This window comes from Protopterus annectens, chromosome 1.part0 (assembly GCF_019279795.1).
Source record: "Protopterus annectens isolate FY-2018-M chromosome 1.part0, PAN1.0, whole genome shotgun sequence".
NCBI lineage: Eukaryota > Metazoa > Chordata > Ceratodontiformes > Protopteridae > Protopterus > Protopterus annectens.
The window spans coordinates 839,182,476-839,203,715 of NC_056725.1; the positions used below are offsets into that span (position 1 = coordinate 839,182,476).

General features: G+C 44.5%; 1 protein-coding gene across 1 annotated transcript in view; it reads right to left on the bottom strand.

The window, feature by feature from the left end:
* TMEM209 (transmembrane protein 209) overlaps positions 1–21,240 on the bottom strand; it is a 439,863-nt gene that overhangs the window by 285,053 nt on the left and 133,570 nt on the right. Inside the window, 1 exon segment of the mRNA XM_044063801.1 lies at positions 17,623–17,827. Coding sequence (XP_043919736.1) covers positions 17,623–17,827 — 205 coding nt within the window.

Sequence of the window (21,240 nt, forward strand, 5' to 3'; positions counted from 1 at the left end):
AACTTTTCTTGCAGGGAGATGGGACGTTTTTGCCAGTAGTTGAAAGTATTGAGTTAGTTGCACTTTGTCTGGCGTGAGGTAAGCCATCTGGGCCATTGTCTGGCGTGAGGTAAGCCATCTGGGCAGTTGTATTTAAGCTGGCACCCAGGAATATAATCTGTTGTGAGGGCACTAATTTTGACTTCTTTTCGTTTACTATGTACCCTAGAGAAATTAGCAACTTTTTTACAAACGCCAGATGCTGTAGAAGAGTGTCCTTTGTCTCTGCTTGAATGAGGCAGTCGTCCAAGTATGGATAAATTTGAATCCCTTTTTGTCTGCAAAATGCAATTACTGGTGCCAGGCACTTTGTGAAGACCCTGGGCGCAGTAGATAAGCCAAAGGGCAGTGCAGAGAATTGGTAGTGCATTGTACCAGCTTTGAATCTGAGGTGTCTTCTGCAATTTTGTCTGATAGGGACATGCAGGTATGCCTCAGAGGTCCAGAGTAACAAGCCAAGCCTTCTTGCCCAGCATGGGTAGAAGCTGCTGTAATGTCAACATTTTGAATTTCGGAATATCCAGGTAAGTATTCAGAATTCAAAGGTCCAGTATAGGCCTCCAGGTTTTGTCCTTTATGGGGACCAGGAAGAGTCTTGAGTAAAATCCTTGCCCTTGTTCCTGTTGTGGTACTTTTTTTATAGCTCTCATGTCCATGAGGGCTGAAATTTGTTTTTGTGCCTCTGCCCTTTGATTTTGTGGCAGGTCTGGCATTCCTTTTAGTTTTGGTAAAGTATGGAAGTGGAATTTGTAACCTTGAGACACAATATTCAGGACCCATTTGTCTTGGGTGATTGTTTGCCAGTTTTGGGAAAAAGGTGCTAGTTTTCCCCCTAAGGGGGCTTCCAGAAGGGACATGCTTGGCGTACGCAACGGAAAGTCATTGTGACTGTTTCCTGTAAGGTTGAGACTTGTCCTCACCGCCTTTTGGGGTTGAGGTGCCCCATTTGAGCCTTGAGGTTGAGATCTGCCTCTTGGGCATCTGTATCTGCCTCTCTGTGGCCTGACACTGAAAAGGACCAATTTTTTGTTGGCCAATTTCTGCTAAACCGTGGTGGCTATACCTGTAAGAAATCCTTGACTGTTTGCATAGATTTAGCTTTATCCTCCATTTTCTTTAACACCTCTTCTGCCTTAACACCAAACAAGGTATCATGTTGTAAAGGAGCATCCAATAACTTTGCCTTAACATGATCAGGTAAACTCTGTTCTTTTAACCAAGCATGTCTTCGAATAACAGAACCTGTAACTGCGGCTCTACAAGAGGCCTCTAAAGAATCAAAACCACATTGCAGAGTATGTTTTCCTACCTGTTCAACTGCATGCAATAAATCCTGCATTTCTTTACAATCAGGAGCTTCTGAGCTAGCAAGCATTTTCTGTTTTAACTGAGCCATTAAATATTGTTGGTACTTAAGCATGTTTAACTGGCAATTTAAAGCTCTTACTGCTAAAGTTGCAGATGTGTATAGTTTCTTCCGCCATCTATCCAAAGCTCTGGAATCTCTGTCAGAGAGTACTGGATTTTTTGCAATGGAAGCCTTAAGCTCTTTTGGACCCTGGGAAATAGTTTCTGGATCAGCAGAAGGGTTTTTGTAAAGAAACTTGTGAGAGTCAGGGACTCTATAATACCTATCTGGCTTTGCTGGAGCTGGGGGCAAAGAGTCAGGAGATGAGCTGGATTCAGAGAACACATCATCCACAATGTCTAGCACAACAAGAATAGCCAGGGGCCTGTGCTGAGGCAATAAAAGGAAATCCCTGAGCCTTCTCTTGGATTCTGAGTATTCCTGACTTTCCCAATGAAAATGTTCCCTCATGGTATGTAAAGTTTCCCCAAGAGAGTAATCCTCAGGAGGAGAGGCTGAAGGGATAGATTCCTCAGCATCAGAGTCCTCATGGGGGGGGGGTAAAGAATATCCCTGGTCTGAAGAGGAATTAGAGGAAATGGAAACCTGATCAGAGGAGTCAGTCTGTATCCTGCCTAGGCCTTTTCTCAGGAGGGGGATGGGAACCCCTGATAAGAGTAATGAGGTCTTCAGCCATTTTAAGCATCTGTTTCTTAGGCATGGAGGACTGTCCTGGAGAATGCTGTACTTGTTTCTTTGTCTTTAATGGTACCTTTGTCTTGGCTGTTGTCTTAATGGTAAGGTGTGAAGGTCTGAAAACACCCTCAGAAGCCGGTGCCTGTTCAGCGGCTCCGGACCCATCTGAGGGATTTGTTTCCACAGGCCCAATACCTTGAGTTTCCAGAGGCCTAGCTGTCTCCACGTAGGAGTTGGAAGCGGCCTGTGGCTCTGAGGTAGCGGGTGTCAGGGGCTGCATAAGCACCTCACTGAGAACCGGCGATTGGCCTAGAAGAGGTTTCATCGGTTTTGAACCTAGGATGCCTGTCTATCTTAGTCTTTGCATTTTTTCAGTATAGAAGTCGTCGGCTGATCCGACGGCATGGTGTAATTGAACCTTCGGCCAAATTATTGTAAAGCAAAATCAAAACGTCTCTTTATAGTGCATTTGTTGAATCTAGCACAAAACCGACAACTAGTGACGTCGTGATCAGGGGCTAGGCATGGAATACAGTAAGAGTGGAAGTCCTTATGAGGTATTTGCTTCCCACAAGAAATACAATTAACTTTTTCTGACATCGGTCTGAGGCAAGAAAAAGGATTCCCCAACGGGGTACTTAGCTTTATTGAAGACTTCGGATCTGAAATTCGACTTAGAAAATCTCAGGAGTCGGCCGACCGGCACTTGCGAACTGCTTCTGCTTCGGGCACCACGCGGCAAGAAAGACTGAAGAAAATGGCGTCGGATGCATACTATATACCCATGGCGCAATGACGTCAGGGAAGAAGTGACAGCAACCGACGCCGGACCAAGACTTTGGAACTCTGGCTGACTGCGGGACCGCCTGACGGCAGGATAACCCAAGTGTGATGACTGCAGCAGTGTAACACGATGAACATCTACAAATTCTAGGGGATGTGCATGGTGAAGTCAAACTGACTTCAGAAACCACTGGAACTTTCTCATGTGGATTTTGGCCAGTGGAAGCATAGAGATGGTGGATGCTATGAACCCCAGAGCTCTCAAATTCCTGGCTGTTATAGAGGCCAGAAGAAGAAGAATTTGAAAGAAGGAAACGAGTGTTAAGGCCTTGGGAGGAGGCAAAAATGTCAGTATAGGCACAGTCTGCATCCCTGAAAACATGGTCTTGAGAAGGAGTCAGAAAAAAACTTGTTTATTGCGAACCCTAGGCTTTGCAGAAAAGAAAAGGCAAAATGAGGATTTTGCAACAAGATCTCTAGAGAGGATGCCTGAAATAGGTCATCCAAGTAAGGAGACATTTGGATCCCTGGAATCCTGCAAAAAGCAATCACAGGAATGAGGTATTTGGTGAATACCTGTAGGGCAGTAGAAAGGCCAAAAGGTAAAGCAGAGGAATGAAAATGGCAGGAAGCAGAGAAACATAAAAACTTCCTGAAAAGGGGATGGACTGGAATATGGAGATAAGCATCCTTGAAATCCAGAGACAACATAGAAGCTTGAGGGAGCAGACAAGGGAACAAAAGTCTAAAGGGACATTTGAAAGAAGATCACCTTCAGAAAAGTGCTTAGATGAGACAGGTCTAGAATTGGTCTCCAAGTACCTGCTTTCGTGGGCACTAGAAACACCTTGGAGTAAACACCCTTCCCCCTTTAAGACACAGGCACCTCCTGAATTATACTTCTGAGTCAAATGATCCAAAGCACCTCTGGGAAAGAATGGTAGTTGTTCCTGATGGGGCTAAGCCATACCCACAAAAGGGGGAAGGGATTTCCAGACCATGAAACACTCCTGGTGCATAATGGACAGGACCCAGGAATCCAGAGTAATCTGTAGCCAAGCAGAAGACAGAGATAGGCAAACAGAAACAGGAAAGCGGCTGGGAAGAACAGGATAGCCAAAGAGCACCTGGTTTATCCGGGAAAAGTAAGGAGCCTTCACAGGAGGAGCCCACTTGCCACCCTTTTTACCTTTAGAAGGGCAAGACTGCCTATGAACAAAGGTTGGTTTACTGAGGTAGTTTCTCTGAAATTTAGGCACAGGAGAAACAAACATGTTTAAGTTCCAGTAAAGCCTTGCCCTCACCCTGAAGGGACTTAGACATAGCAGCGCCTTCCTGCCTAGCCTTTCCATGGCCCTGCTGTCTTCATCAGAGAGCAGTAACTTGGGAGAAGGAAGCAAATGTGAGAGCTTGTCGGGAGCTACAGATACCACACAAAGGTGTCAGCAGAAGGACACTAGTACAAACATTGTCAGTCCTCAGACACCCTACAAAATCTATCAGGTTTGGGAGCAGGAGGCTGAAAGTCTGGAGCCTTAGAAGCATTGGAAAATAAGGCAGCCAAAACAGGAGAAACAGCTGAAGGTCTAGGAGAATCCATCTGTAGCAATTTATAACTTTTTTGTACCTCAGAAAACTGAGCACAAAACTCCATCATCCTGCAGATTGTATCACCAAAAGAAATCTCTTCAAAGGGAGTATCAGGACTGGTAGATTCTTCTTCCTCTGATGCGGTGGTGCTGTAACAAAACTCACAGAGGAGGTTTCAATGCCACCAAACGCACTAAACAAGTCCCGAGTGAATGACTGCCATTCACTCTGTGTATCCTTAGGAGGAGGAGTAATATATTTAGTCTTTTGTTTTTCCTTCAAAGGAACGTCCGCCATATAAAATTTGAAAGGCTTTGACCCAGGATGGCATTCAATGGCGGTACTACTACTCTGACTAATATGTCAGGAACACCCCTGGGTCCCTTGAAGATAAGTCACAAGAAAGAGGTGAGCTAGTGGTAAAGTGGAGAAGTACACACCAAAGAACTTCAAGCAAGAAAAAGTAGTACTCCACACAGTAAAAAAAAATCTTTAATAAAACGACAAAGGTTTCAGATACAACTATCATAGGTTGGTACTAGGCTATCAGCCCTACGGCCTATACAAGCCTAGCCATAACAATTCCCTGGCTATTTCTTCCCACACTATTTACTTCCCTGGACCCCTGTCTAGCAGGGCGACTGACGTGATCCCCGGGGTGAATTTCCTTTCTCCTATCCAATCAAGGTTTCTTTTGAAGAGGACCAAAGAGGCACTCTGCTTGACATGTATGGGCAATCTATTCCAGAGTCTGGGGAATTTCTGGGTCAGGAACCTATCCCTCCAGCATGTTTTGTTTATTGTGATGACAAGGTTTATATCCCTGGAGCGTGTGGCTCTGAGGGATTGGGATTTCTTTAAGTGTAACATGTCCAACAGCTCTGGGTTTGACATGGCCTTGTATGTTAAGCAAAGATCGCCTCTGAGTAGACGATATGCGACAGAGTATAGCTGGAGTTTTTTAAGGGGGTCAGCGGAGGGCATCTGCTTTAGGCCTGTGATTCTTTTAGTGAGGTATTTCTGTGGCCTTTCCAGTTGTTGCAGATGTCTTGAGAGGTACATACCAAATGGGGCATTGTATTCTATAATGGGTCTAATGAGGGATGAGTACAGTGGGACAATGACCTCCTTTTTTCTTCAGTGTCTTACCCTTGGAGATAAGCCATCGTTTCCCCTGAACGTCCGAAGGGAACATCTGCAATGCTTCCTCAGACGTGCTTAAAGTCAGATCCTTGCCAACCACCAACCCAGTAAAGACACAAAATGGCAAAAAGACAAATTGTAACTACGAAACTATTCAGTCCAAACAAGCAACCGATGAGAGCTGGAGAACCACAGTAAACGGTTTATAATTAGAAGTTATGTACCTACCATAACATTCCATGTTAGTTGTCTTCTCTCGCCTTCTTTCTTGCTGGATGGGTTCGGAGCCGATCCTCGGCTCCGACTCGGCACTTGCTTTAGCTCGAGAACTCCTTTTACCAGCTCGAGGCAACCCTATATCCCATGATGCAAGGCGGAACTACCTCAGATCTCGTTTGGCAGCTAACTGACCCTGCTAAAGACTATCCTAACATAATTAGGAACCATGGTTCCTAAAAGAAGTCCTCATAACAATGCTCCAGAGGAAGCAATCTAATAGGAACTCTCCAAGATCTGTCCGGGCCAGGGGGAAGGAGGGGGGGCCGAAAGAAAGAAGGCGAGAGAAGACAACTAACATGGAACGTTATGGTAGGTACATAACTTCTAAATGTTAAGTTGTCAATCTCGCCTTCATTCTTGCTGGATGGGACCGCGTCCCTAGCACCTGTATCCCGGGTGGCTCAATGGAACAGACTCTTGAGAACTGTGGAACCAAAACTGGCCCTATCTCTGGAGGCCAAATCCAACTTGTAATGAGACACAAAGGTATGAGGCGTGGCCCAAGTAGCTGCTGCACAAATAGTGTCAATGGGAAGTCTATCCTGAAAGGCTACAGAAGTGGATAGACTCCTGGTCGAATGTGCTTTTGGCTTAGAAGATAGTTGTTTGCCCCTCAGAGAGTACACATAGGAAATGGTGGAAGTCAACCATCTAGATAAGGTCACTTTAGAAACTGGAAGACCTAACCTGTTTTCTGCATAGGAGACAAACAATTGGTCTGATTTTCTAATTTTAGTCCTATGCAAGTAGTACCTGAGCTGACGATGAACATCCAAAAAATACAGCTTCTGTTCAGCTCTGTCAGAATAGTTAGGAAAGAAAACTGGTAGATCAATAAATTGGTTAATATTGGTTTGAGATACAACCTTGGGAAGAAAGGAAGGGTTAGTTCTGAGCGAAACCCTATCCTTATGAAAAACCAGATAAGGTGAACGAATACAGAGGGCCTGAATCTCAGAAACTCTTCTTGCAGAAGTAACAGCCAGTAAAAATATAGTTTTCCACGTCAATAACTTTAAAGAACACGTAGCAGACGGTTCGAAGGAGGTAGAATTAGGGATGCCAACATTAAGTTTAGATCCCATTGCGGAGGAGGATGTTTCACAGGCGGTTTTAGGAGAAAAACTCCTCTTAAAAAGGCTTTGCATAACCTATGAGACATGATGTTATTGTCATGCAAGCCAACATGATACTTGGAAATAGCAGCCAGTTGTACTTTGACTGTAGATGACGAAGATCCCGAATGAAAAACCTCCGCCAGGAAATCCAAAACAGAATGTACAGGAGCGGTAAAAGGATCAATATTTCTGGCGTTTGCCCAAATGAAACGCCGCCACTTGCTAGCATAAACAGTTCTAGTGGACGACTTTAAAGAAGACACTAAAATGTCTCTGACTGAGTCAGAAATCATTGGTAGCCTGGCTAGGGAGGAAGTGGAGCAACCAAGCAGTGAGGTTGAGAGAATCAATGCCCCGCTGCTGCTGACCCCACTGGTGGATCAAAAGATCCGAACTGGGTCCAGATGCCAGGGCTGCACCAGAAGATGATGATGTAGAGACGGAAACCAAATTTGTCGAGGCCAATATGGAGCAATGAGGATCAATTTGGCTCTCAAAACGGTGGCTTTCTGAATGACTTGTGGAATCAATGGAAAGGGAGGAAAAGCATAAAGAAGTCCCCGAGGCCAATCCTGGGTTAGAGAGTCTCTCAAGGGTTGGCCTGGAAGAGGAAACAGTGTGAAGTAATCTGGGCACTTGCTGTTTTGAGGGGTAGCGAAAAGATCGCAACAAGGGGTGCCCCACTTCAGAAAAATCTGATCCACTACAGATTGATTGAGAGACCACTCGTGAGGCATCAGAATAGATCTGCTTAGCCTGCCCGCCAATAGGTTGGACCTGCCGGGGATGTGCTTTGCTATCAGAAACCGCTGAGAAGAGATCGCCCATTGCCAAAGTCTGAGAGCTTCTCGACATAAGGGATAGGACCTGGTTCCGCCCTGTTTGTTGATGTACCAGACCACGGACATGTTGTCCGTCTGTACTGCAATAGTCCCTGTGGGAAGAAAGTCGTTGAGGGCTTGCAACGTTAAAAGCACTGCTCTCATCTCCAGGACATTTATGTGCAGGTGGTATTCTATGGGTTGCCACGTCCCGTGGACCATCCTGCCCTGATAATGCCCCCCCCCACCCGATCAGAGAGGCATCCGTGGTGACTGTGGCAACTGGAGGAGGGGAACAAAGGGTCGGCCCTGATGAAGAAGAGGGAAGATATCCACCATCAGATGAGCCCTGCACGACTGTGTTACCAAGATTTCGTGTCTCATGGGCAGATCGTGGTACGACCACTGCGTGAACAACATCCACTGCAGGAGACGCATGTGGAAGCGAGCCAGTGGAAGAAGAACAATGGCGCAGCCATTAGGCCTAGAACTTTCAAGACAAACCTGGCTTTGATCTTGTTGCTTTGTAACAGAAGCTGAACAAATTTCTGGATGTCCAGAATCCTTTGATCTGTTAGCCTGGCTAACATTTTGACGGTATTTAACTCTGCCTATAAAGGTGATAGATTGGCAAGGCAGCAGAGAGGATTTTTGAAATTTACGAAATTCCTAGTCTCTTGCAAAGCTGTAGGGTGTAGTCTCTGGACCGAAGAAGCTGATGCTTGGAGGTGGCGGAGAGGAGCCAGTCGTCCAAATAAGGAAACACCTGGAATCCTCGGCGTCTCAGGTGAGCTGTGACCACTGCCATGCATTTGGTGAACACTCTGGGGGCTGAAGTGAGGCCAAAGGGCAGTGCTCTGAATTGGTAATGACTGGCTCCCTGTCGAAAGCGGAGAAACCTTCTGGAGCGTCTGTGAATCTTTATGTGATAGTACGCATCTTGAAGGTCTATAGAGCACATCCAGTTGTCCTTGCCCAGAAAGGGCAGAATGGATTGTAGCGTGACCATCCGGAATCTTGCCTTTTTGACAGACTTGTTTAGTCTGCTTAGGTCTAGTATTGGTCTCCAATCTCCCGTCCTTTTGGGGACCAAAAAGAATCTTGAGTAGAAGCCGGATCCTACTTGGTCTGCCGGCACTGTTTGGATGGCTCTTTTTTCCAGGAGTTTTGAAACTTCCTGTCTTGCCAAATCCCTTTGACCGGGTGAGATGTCTGGAAGGGATTGTAGAGGTACGGGAAACCTTTCGAAGGGGATTTTGTAACCCTCGGATATATGCTAGACTGTACCCACTTCTCTTGTGATAGGGATTGCCAGGCTACTGGGTACAGCGAAATTCTTCCCCCGACTGCCTCCAAGGGTGGACAGTCGGGCAACACCTCAGGGATGCTGAAAGGGCTTCTCAGGAAGAGGCTCCCTGTTGCCCTGATTCTGAGGACCCCCCCCTGCTTCTAGGGCGGCGTCTATTATTGTTACCCCCTCTGCCTCTGGGGGTAAACTGACCACGTGTGTCCGGTGTAGCTCCTTGGGCTTTACGGAACCACATCTTCCCCCCCTTCTGACCCTTGGGATATGGTCTAGAAGGAGTGGAAAACTGGACTCCAACGGCAGAAAGAGTTTTACAGTCCTGCTCACATCTGGTCAAAGTATCCTTCACCTGAGGTCCGAACAAAGCCGAACCGTCAAAGGGGGTGTTCGTGAAGGACGCCTTAAAGGGGTCCGCAAAATTACACAGCCGCATCCAGGCTTGGAGTCTAAGAGCAACACCTGTGCCTGCAGCCCTGCTCGCTCCATCGGCCGCATAAGATATGAGCCGCATGGAGGAGTTAGATATGGAATTCAGGATAGCAAGCTGTGAGGCAATCTTTTCCTGAGCCCCAGCAGCAGAAGGATCCTGGACTACTTCTCCCAGTTCCTTGAGAATATCTCGTTGAAGCCTGGTGAAGTGACAAAGGTAATTCAGCGAACGCATAGCAAAGGTCGCTGAAGAAAACATCCGCTTTCCATACCTGTCCATGGTCCTAGAATCCTTATTAGGAGGATGGACAGGTAACTGAAGGATCCGCCAGTTCCTTCTTAGTGGCCGCCGCTACCACCATAGCATCCACAGAGACACCTTTGGACAAGAACTGTTTATCCGAAGGGGCCGTGATGAACTTGGATGGTTTCCTGGGGACAGGTTCCACAGAATCTGGAGCCGCTCACGCCTTCCGAGCCACTACCTGCATGAGTGGGTCGAAAGGCGGAGACACCCAGGAGGTGGAGGGTCGGGATCCAAAAGCCTCCAGGTATACAGACTCATCCCTCGGAGGGGTCAATGGAGGGCCAATTCCCCCTCTGTTTGAGGAGCTCAAGGATGTCTGAAAATGAGACATCCTCAGAGGGGGACCGTGGGGAACCCTCCGACTCATCTAAGTCGGTATCAGATGTAGTAGACTCAGGGGAGTCTGTGTGTTTCCTCTTACACGTCCTCTTCTGAGGGGGTTCCCCTGCAGGGTCAGGAGAAACCTCGGAAGAGGAGGAAATTCCCAGTGGGGAAACCTGGGGCGATGGATCCCTGGACCTGAGAGCAAGAGGCATCTGCAGGCACTGATGAGGGAGGAGCTAGAGGGATAGACCGTTGACCAGGCTCAGAGGCCAGGACACTCATCACCTCAAAGGCTCCTCTCCCCGGGAGACCTGAACACACCCGCTCCGAAGAAACAGGAATGGTCGGCTCCAAGGAGAGAGAAGGCTCCAAGGCCGATGTCGGCGCCGAGCTTACCAAAGCTGAAGCCCCGAGAGGGAGAGCGGGGTCGGACAAGGGTCCGATGCCACTAGCCCCCTCGGAGCCGACAGTGGAAACCCGACGACCGGATCCCTCCAAGGAAGGTCTCAAGGAGGAGATCGGAGCCGAAGACGACGGAGCCGAAGGATGTATCGGCTCCGGCATCGAAACAGTCGCTGTCCCAAGAAGCTCCAGCTCCGAACTCTGGTGTGGAGTCGGAGGAGGAATCTCAAGAACCGGGGCTATAGCCGAAGTCTGTTGAGATGGGCTATGGAGCATTTGGGCCAGTGCCTGAGACTTCAACAGCCTGCTTACCACCCTCTCCAAATCGTGGTCAGGCAGCCTGGAAGATCTCGAAGATCGGCTCCGATGGCTCCGCTCCGACAAAAGAGGAGACCCCGGAGCCGAGTGAATACTTAGTATCGAAGGGGACCGGGATCTCTTACGGGTCGAAGCCATCGGAGCCGAAGTCCCTTGAACCCCAGATGGAGCAGAGGATATCTCGGCTCCGATGCTGGATAAAGTGTCGGCTCCAGCCGGAGCCGACAAGGCCACAGTAGTCAGGGTATCGGAGCCGGTCGGCACCGAACCCACTACTCTAACAGAAGTATCGCCTCCAGCTGGAGCCGATATCGGCTCCGACGGAGCCGGAGCCACCGGAGGAGGCTTGGACACTGTAGCCTGAACCTTCGGTGGCTTAAGAGGTTTTCCTGCCCCTGACTTAGGAGGAGAACCTTCAGGTTTAAGTAAACCTCGGAGGATTAATTTGTTCCTCCTTTCCTGCAGGACTCTCTGGCTAAAAGCATGACAACGCACAGGAGTCCTGCAGGTGCAAAGGCCCCAGGCAATACACACAAGAAGTGTGACCGTCTGTCAGGGACATTTTCTGACAGCACTGGTCACACTTCTTGAAGCCTGAGACCTTGCCTTCTCTAGACATCCTAAAAGGATAGACACAAACAGTCCCCACAAACACACAACTTAATCCCTACACAGACACACAGGAAGGGATAACTTGGGGAACTAGGCCTGACTAAAACTTTAAACTGAAAACTATTATAAAAGTTTAAAAGGAAGGGAATAGGGTGGGCTGTAACTAAGTACAGGCTAATCTAACACTAAAGGGAAAAAATAAACCCCTAACTGAACTTTTTCTTCTTTAACAAGAAAAAACTTACCTCAGCTGGCAAAGGAGACCTCTTTCGCTAAGCGGCAAACGAGATCTGAGGTAGTTCCGCCTTGCATCATGGAATATAGGGTTGCCTCGAGCTGGTAAAAGGAGTTCTCGAGCTAAAGCAAGTGCCGAGTCGGAGCCGAGGATCGGCTCCGAACCCATCCAGCAAGAATGAAGGCGAGATTGACAACTTAACATCAATTTATTAACACTGTCAATACAATTCTGCGTTTTCATATAAGTGTTTTATACGAAAATGCAGAATTGTATTGACAGCGTTAATAAATTGTTATAAACAGTTTACTGTGGTTCTCCAGCTCTCATCAGTTGCTTGTTTGGACTGAATAGTTTCGTAGCAACCAACCCAGTCGTGGCAAAGGAATTAAATGATAAAGCCAAGCGAACCTCCAGGGTTTCACTCGCATCAGGATGGACGTCCGACAGAGGCTGAACAGCAGAAAATTCCGGCCTAGGCTTCTTGGTCTTCATTGATGGCTGTCCCTCAGAGCGGGAAGTTCCCCTCCATCATGCCCTTCGTAAGAAGCTTATGACACTGGTTTCAAGACAAAGCGCCAAAGAACAGAGTTTACTATGAAGGGGTTTAGGTACAAAGGCCTGACAGATAGAACAAGATGCATGGTCATGTAAGGTGCTAAGGCAAAACAGATGGTGGTTCATGGTGGTCTTTATGGAGAATCTGTCTTCCACGCTAGCATTTAGACTTCTTGAACACGAAACCCCACAAGTAATAATATAAAAGAAAGATAAATAAAGATCCTTGACAGGGAACTTACCTGCAATTGCTTGGTGAATCAGCACTGGAACGGGCATTAGGACTGATAATGAAGAGATGGTGTTTGAACTGGGGGCAAAGTTGTTCTGAAGATGGTACATCCGGACGTCACCTTTATGCCCTTTTCTACGCAAAGAACTTACTCTGTACCTTAAAGCAAACTAAGGCTTTAGTACACTGGATGGACACTGGGCCGCCCTTGGCAGGGGATCCCTAATGTAATGAATACTGCAACAGTGAAATGGAAGGACATCAAATAATTCAAAAGATTAAGGCAAGTACAGTTTCCAAAAGATTAAAAAAACTAAACTCAAGTAGCACAAACTCTATCCTAAATGTAAGTAGAGAAACCTAGAAAAAACTTACAAGGAAAGATTAAGTGTGCAAGAATAAAGCAGTTCACTTCATTTTAAAAAAGCATTAACACCTTTTTTAAATCCTATGAGAAAACTCAACTCACACTAGAGGAATTACTGAAATTAGGTTCATAGTAGGTTACTAGACTAAACGGACCTAGAGCCCTTAGAAGTCTAGCCATATTAAACCTGAGTTGCCTCAACTTTCCTTGTTGCTATGCTTAGACTGGTTCTGCAATGTCCCCAAGAGTTTAGTGCCACAATGCTTTTCTGTCCTTGTCTTTCCTTGTTTATTGGGGCTATTTCATTATCATCCTTTTTTTTTTTTTTTTTTTTTTTTTTTTTACAAAAAGTTCCAAACTTTTTTATTCAAATATGGCTCATATAAACTAACTACATCTCTACTAGACAATACTGCAGGGATAATATCTGGATGCATCCACTTACTATAGTGGACAACCACCCATACACATGCAGAGGCACATCCATTACAGTCTATGACTGCATCTCCACACTATTCCCTGTGCAATCCCAGGGATGAAGCGCAATTGAATTGACCATGGCATGCATGTGGAAAAATGTTTTAACAAAGAAAATTAAAAATAGGAGCACAAATGAAACTAATCAAACAAAAATGCACCACAGCACTTCAGGTACTGCATGCCATGATGTGAAAGGTAAGAAAATATCAGAGAATCTCCAAGACAGGGACACTTGTACTTAGCTTCTGAGCCTTTCCAAGTGAGACAAGTGACCACCTTCTGGCCCTATTCATTCCTGTCTGGGAAGCCCAATCAGCCCATTCATTATCCTTGCAGTGATATCAGATGGTAGAGAGAACAGGCCAGCTTAATGGCCTGTGGGGAAAAGTACCCACCCTGGTGGACCACCCCCACTATCCCCTGGCAGCTCTCTGAGCTCTGCTGCACACTCCTGTCACTAAAAATGTGCTAGATCCCGGTTATGAGTTTCTGCACAATGGCAGTAACTGCTCCCTAGGCTTGTGCTCCAGAAATGTAGCACACTGTTCTCCTGCTTGGTGTCATCCAAGTGGGCAGTCATATTTACATTCACCAATCTCCCACCCCGATGGACAAGCCAGCAATGGTCATTTGCTCACATCCCTCCCCAGCAGACAGGTCACTCTAACAGTAAAGTTCAACAACAGTGTGTGAAATTTTACAAGTAGTGGCATATTCATGGTGAGGATTCAATGCAGGTCTCAACTATTTAGGCTCTGAGTTATGTGGTGTGCAACTCTCTAATGTATCTTCATGTTCTCTTTGGTTCTTTGAGCCACGCTCATGGCATGCAAACAGCCGTGTTTGGGTACATCAAAGTATAAGGGTTGTGTCTCCTCAATCTGTATGTGTAAATTATAAATGGACAGAGAAAAACAGAGGATTCATGTCATTATATATAAAAGCACTTCAGTGAAAGTTCTGATCAAGCAGGACTCCCCATTTTTCTAACACTGGTTTTCCCCCAATTCAAATTTTTTTTTGGGGGGGTGCCTCTCATACCCCCTTAATTAAATGACTGAGCAGGGCCTTCAATGAGGTAGTTACATCATAAAAGGATATTCTTTCTCATCTCAAAGTATTATATTGCATATTTTTATAAAATTCAGCCAAAATGTTTTAAAGGTGTCCAGCACACATTTTTGTAGGTCTTGGTGCAGCAGCAATTTATCTATATCCTTGAAATGTCAAAGCTACTATGCAAACATAACTAGTATTGTCTGTGTTAGCGGACTCTGAAACGAGACATCCTTTATTGCTGATCCTTGTATAACTCAGTACATGTAACACACTGTTCATCTTAAAGCTATACTTCTGTTTACTGTTTTGCCTAAATGTGGAGCTTTTCTCCCTGGGCCTCTGCTGAAAATGGGCTACTGGCCCAGTTGGACCTCCCCGGTAAAGAAATGTCAAATACATCCATAAAAAATAAAATTTGCTGTTAACTAAAACACAGGTACATAGATGTCTAAAATATCCTAACCCACCTAAACAATCCCCAAAACTAGACCTGGATTTTGCTTAATATTAAAAAATGGGCTTCATTTTATATTCGGTTAAAAATCATGCACTGCACAGTCTACACCCCCCACACACACACACACACACACAAAGAAAATAATGGCACTTAAAACGTCACATAGAAAATGAAGATTATTCACATCTAAATAAAAAATATTACAATGGAACTGGCTACAACTAAAACATTACAAACAAAGAAGGATTCTAAAAATGTTCAATGTTTTAAAAAACTGATGATTCCTTTATGGGCCAAGCTGTGGCTGAAAATTGTAACTGCCCGCCTACCAAGTTAAAGTAAATAAAATTAAATAAATTAGTTATAAAACTATAGTGTCCTAACATAACACTTGGTACAGCGCTAAACTGCAGAAAAAGAAAATTGAACTGGTACTACAACTTTATTTACACTTTGCTAACAGGCAACTAGATCAAATGCCTCTTAAGGAGAAACCTGTGGTGGTATGCATACTGACTCTGGGAAATTCAGCCAGGATACTGGCAAACTTACACTACTCTTATCGATATGTGTTGTGGTACCTTTTACATCCACCTGAGCTACCACCAACACAGGCAGATTTGGCCTCAATTTAATGTCTCAATCTAAGGATGGAAAGGGTGCAAATAATGAACAAATATGATAAAAGATAAATGTAAATAAACAGAAAGAAAACTCAATTACCTTAGAACTAGAATACACAGCTATCCATAAAATACCCAACCCATAAAAACCTATGCAAACTACCTAAAGCTTTATTCAACAGAACTTTTGTCCATGGGAAATACTAACACAAAACAAAAAAGGATAAATGGAATAGGTGGGGCTCTGCATTTGATGATTCATGAAATATCTTTTTCTATAGATGAAGGACGACTTTGCTTCTTGACTAGCAGTGAAAAACTCTTACTTTGTACATAGAAGTAAAAATGTTTTGTGCACTGCAAACCAGACCCCCGTGTAATACACGTCTGAGTGTACCTAAATTAGCAGTTAACTGTTTTGTACTCTCTAACAAATAAAAATGTGTAAAAAATCTAATAAATTAGTAGCCAAGTTTACTAGAGTAAAGAAATACTACATTTTTATCAATATTTGAGACTAAAGAGTTAAAGACAATACCTAATCTAATAAATCATGACAGTCCTTTTGCATATACAAAGTAAACAGTTTGCTACAAATAAAAAATCTCCAGAAATAAAGACCATTTTTACCAGGCAAAACAGGAAGAGTAAAACCTTGAAATATCAAAACTACTCATCTCAACACTAATTAAAAAATATAAACAAGTGATGTCAAGTCAGTATAAGTAGTCAAATGTTAAAGGTAGTTTTGAACACTTCAGAATTTGTGCATTTAGGGATAGGATGCAGAAACTATCCACAAAGCAAAGAATGGTGAGTAACTTTACAGTTAGGGTGACTTTGGAAAGCAACACACTTTGTGCAGACTTCCATGAACTTCATGCACCTTTTTAGGGAGGTGATGAGACTGACTTGCCTATACCACTAGTAAAATATATATTTTACAAGTCCAGCAAAAAAGTGCTGAAGTATGGCTCATCATATAAATGGCATGCAGTAGAATACACGGATGAAAACATCCATGTTAACATTTTTAGAAAGCTAAAAATATTCAAGAAAATAATATGCAACTGAGTGAAGATCACAAATGAAGATCATAGATCAGTTATATAATATGTATTCGTGGAGTTTTTCTCCCTAGCCCTCCACTGAAAAGGAGCACTACATCCAGCTGAACTACCCCAGTAAATGAATATGTTTTAGACTGAACCGCTATGAATGTCCTAACATGCTACACTAAAAGCCAGGAATGTGTCCAGGTGTTTTTAAGTACAATCTAAGATGCTTCCCACAATACCAAAGAAAAAAAAATATTTGAAAACACATTTTGGCTCACTTAATTTGAGTACAGTTATAAAAACTGAAAGCAAAACAGAGACACGCATACAAAATGTCCAGAAGGCTTAGGATTTTTGTATGGCAAGTGCTCACATTCAGAAATGTTCATCAGGTCACCTGCTGGCTTAGGGGAGTATATATGTAGTCCCTGTACCAGTAGGTTTCAATGCTCTGCAAAAGCCCTAAGATTCCTGCTCTCTTCAAAAGTCTTAGCAAATCTTACAATGTTTGCAAATTTATTAAAAAAAGCCATCAGTCCTCTCATCTATGCAAAAGTGTTTTTAATTAAAGTCTTCCAATGTTCATAACAGGTTAGATCAGGCGTTTTCACCAGATACAATCACTGTAAAAGTTCTGATACCCTTGATAAGTGTAAGCATGGGCCTGGGAGGTGAACCATTTACAGGTTATCTGTGTCCATTACAGACATTGGTGCCAAACCAGGGATGAATTTCCAGTTTCCCATCCAATTTTCCAAGTTGCACTTGAATTGGGTTAGGGAGGAACGCTGCTTCACATGGATGGGGTGCCTGTTCCATATGATTCACTGACAGCAGTCACCTTTGCCTTAGTAGTGCTAAGATAATTTTACATGCAAGACTGACAAACAAGTTCACAGCTCCAAAGTAAAGCTACAAAAAGATGATCACTGTATAATCCAGAATTTAAGAATAATCCACAAAAATCTCTCTCACACTGACCATCATTCACAGTAAAGATGAGAGACAAAACTGTACTACTAAAAATATGGAACTCACCCAGCTGAGTGCGGTGATGTTTTTCTTCTTCTGAACGCAAGAAATTCTCAAGTGTCTTCACTTCTGTCATGTAGTCTTCATTTACAGATGGGGAGTTGTATGCAGTGGGTGAGGAACGGTACCGAGCTCTCAAACCACTGCCTTCTGCTGGGCCAATACTGCTCGGGTAAGAAGAGGATGCTGAAGACGTATTACCACTTGGAGTCTATAACAATTGAAAACATGCAAGATAATACTTCTTTAGATAGAATGACATAAAAATTTCTAAAAAGTTGAGAGAAGACAAGTAAAGCAAAAATGTTCTTTTTTCTAGTGCAAGTAAGGCAAACAGATTCTCTAAACTGAAAAACAAAAGTAACCAGAGTTCACCCTTTAGCTAAACTCCATCCCACAAATCAAAAAATACACAATGAAAATGTGGTTCAGTCACTTCTACCAACTAGCATACCAGTATACACTTTCCACAGGTTCTACAAAACACAAGAAAAAGTTAACTGGAGTAATCAGCACCCATGGGGAGAATGTGGAAGGACTGCAGACCAATACAGAGGCAAACCATGCAACAGTACAAGAAACTACCACCCACCTGTACTGAGTGAAACTGCAAGTCTTGAACTGCCAATAAAGGGAGAAAGAACAACTCCATAGTCAGTCAGTCCACCAAAACCAATCTACCCCATCTACCCCAGGGCACCCCTAACTAGCTGGCTGCATGGCCCCATGAGGTGAGGAGACCCTTCAATCTCCTCAATATACACCACTCCAGCAAGAGAACTGTAAGGGGGACTATTTCAGAAATTAAATTACTACCTTTTCAAGTAAGTAGAGTAACCCAACTGTTAAGAGGTTGGAGAACATTCCCTCATCTGTAAACGAACATCATCAGGGTAATTGGAGAGAAGTAAAAGCAGTAGGATGGGAGATTAGTTCATATATCAACTCCAACATGACCCGTCCAAAAGGCCCAATAGTAGATAAGCAAAATACCTGAAGTCCCCTAATGGAGGATTATATCCAAAAGGTGAGAAAGTAACCCTTCCAAGATGGTGACTTGACCAGCCATAGCATAGCATCGATACTGATCTTTACTGGGTCCAAAGGCAACAAGAATTAGGACCCAAAGAAGGAGACTGAGACCCAGTAATCATGTTTCTGGAATGACAAAGACAGAAATTCTAGACCGACTACGGAAACACAAGTTGCTGCACCAATCATTTGAAGAAATGCATTCACTTGAAAACTAATAGATTTGGCATTAGATTTCTTCATAAAAGCCAACCAGAATTATGGTGGGGGCTAGACAGGAAAAAAGGCTCTCGTAAGCAATAGAGAGTCACCAAGAAAAAAGAAGGCATAAACAGTTGGTTCCCAGAACTGCCCAAGAACTGAGAAAGGAATTCATGCCTTACTTGGCTACTAAAAAGTTAGCCAAGGTAAGAATGCACCACATTCCTGAACTCTACAGTGACATGTGAAGAGGACAGGAACCCCCCACCCCCACAAGGGAAATGAAGGTATTACTATCCCACAATCCCGCCTCCATGCAGAGAACACATGCATCCACCTTCCCTATTCACATTCATAAATTCCGGTAGGATAACAGGAGATACAATAGTTGTGTAAGAACTTAACATAACCTTAGATGTCCTTCTCTTCCATGTTGCAGTATTCATAACTGTAGGGAAGATTGCTGCCTGCAGCACCGGACATCCTTCCAGTATACCAAAGTCTTAGGAGCAGCGGTATGCGCTACGTTACTTGTCAGTGCCATAAACCGAAGTTGGCTATAAAAGTGACGTCTGTACATACACCCCCTTCAGAAATGACTGCTGCATACAGTAGTACCCTTGGAGAGCAAAGAAGGAAGCTTTTCAGACCCACATATGCCACCAGGCCAAAGGAACCCAATAAACGTATGTGCCTGTTACAGTGCCCTGTTTGGATGGAGAGAAGGTAGGGAAAGTCACTCCAGATGGACAAAACAGAGCAAGAGGGGACTGGAGGGGGGAATGAATACTGCAACATGGAAGACAAGGACATCTAAGGTTATGCTAAATTCTTACACAGCTATTCTATGTCCTTCTAGTCTCATGTTGCAGTATTCATAACTGTAGGGAGAGATAGGTTGAGGGGCCTGGTCTGGTCTAGGAGACCCTGAAAAATTTACCTAGCAAACCCAGTTCTGGCTCTAGAGACAGTCTAGCTTGTAGTCCTTGGTAAAGGTATGGACTGAGGACAAAGTGGCCGCTTCCAGTATGGAAGCATAGTCCACCCACCTGAAAACAGCTGCTGAAGAGGCAGCTGCCCTAGTAGAATGCGCTCTCACTTTAGCAGTTGAGAACTTTTCAAGAAAGGAATAACAGACAGAGATAGCTTTAGAAATACATGATGATATCTGTTTAAAACTGCCTTCCCCAAAGCCCTTGGGTGAAAGGAGACAAACAGCTGGTCAGACTTTCTAATGGGAATTGTCTTGTCCAGGTAATACCCAAGTTGTCTATGAATAGACAAGGAAGTAGAGTTCTTTCAGATGGATTTCAAGGTTGAGGGAAAACGGAGCTTACTGGCTTGATTTAAAGACCGTTCATTAACCACTTTAGGCACTAAGGAGGGATTAGTCCTGAGGTGGAAGACGAGGTAAGGGGTCTTAGCCTTCAGGCCAGGATTTCTGAGACCCTCCTGGCAGATGTGAGGGCTACCAGCACTACTGTTTTCCAAGTACATAGCTTCAGTGATGTTGAGTGAACTGGCTTAAATAGAGGTAGTGTGAGTTTTTCAAGGACAAAATTAAGGTCCCATGAAGGCAATATCGGTTTTCGATGGGTCTGATATGGATGATCCTTTTAAGAACAGTTTTGCCTCTAATCTGGATGCCAAGGGGGGAAACCGGCAGAAATGGCTGACAAGTGTACTTTAGCAGAAGAGTCAATCAGTCCTGAATGCAGAAGCTCACATAAGTAAGAAAGGACCATAGGTACAGGAATAAGAAAGGGGGTCTTGTTTTCTCTTTTGACACCACCTGCAGATCTTCTCCATTCTGACACATAATTCCTCCTGGTACGAGCTTTCCTGGCCTCCTGCAGGGCATTGGGTACATCCTCTGAATATATGTGTTTGAAGGGGATAAGAACTATCATCCATAGAGTGAGTCTGAGGTTGAGCACCCGAGGGTGAATGAGCGATCCCCTGTCATGTGAGTAGGACGAATTGGTGCGGTAACCTGTGGTGATTGCCCTTGGCTAGTAGGTGAAGGGGAAACCAATGCTGTCTTGCCCAAAAGGGAGTCATCAGCAGGATTTTTGGTTTGTCACTCTGAATCAGTGTGAAGGCAGGAAAGGCATAAAGATACATCCCCGCTCAACAAAAAGAGTCGTCGTCCACCCTCCAAGCCTGTTGATGTAGATCCTTTGTGCAAACAGAGGCAACTGCCTGTTCTGGGAGGAGGCAAACAGATCTGCCTGAGAAATAACACACTTGTGAATAAGCTCCAAAATCACCTCCCTGTGAAGCATCCATTCGTGAGAGGGTGCAGAGATTCTGCTAAGTGTCTGCCATCACATTCTCTGCTGAAGGAATGTACACTGCTTGCAAGTGAACATGCAGTTCTGCTGCCAGGGA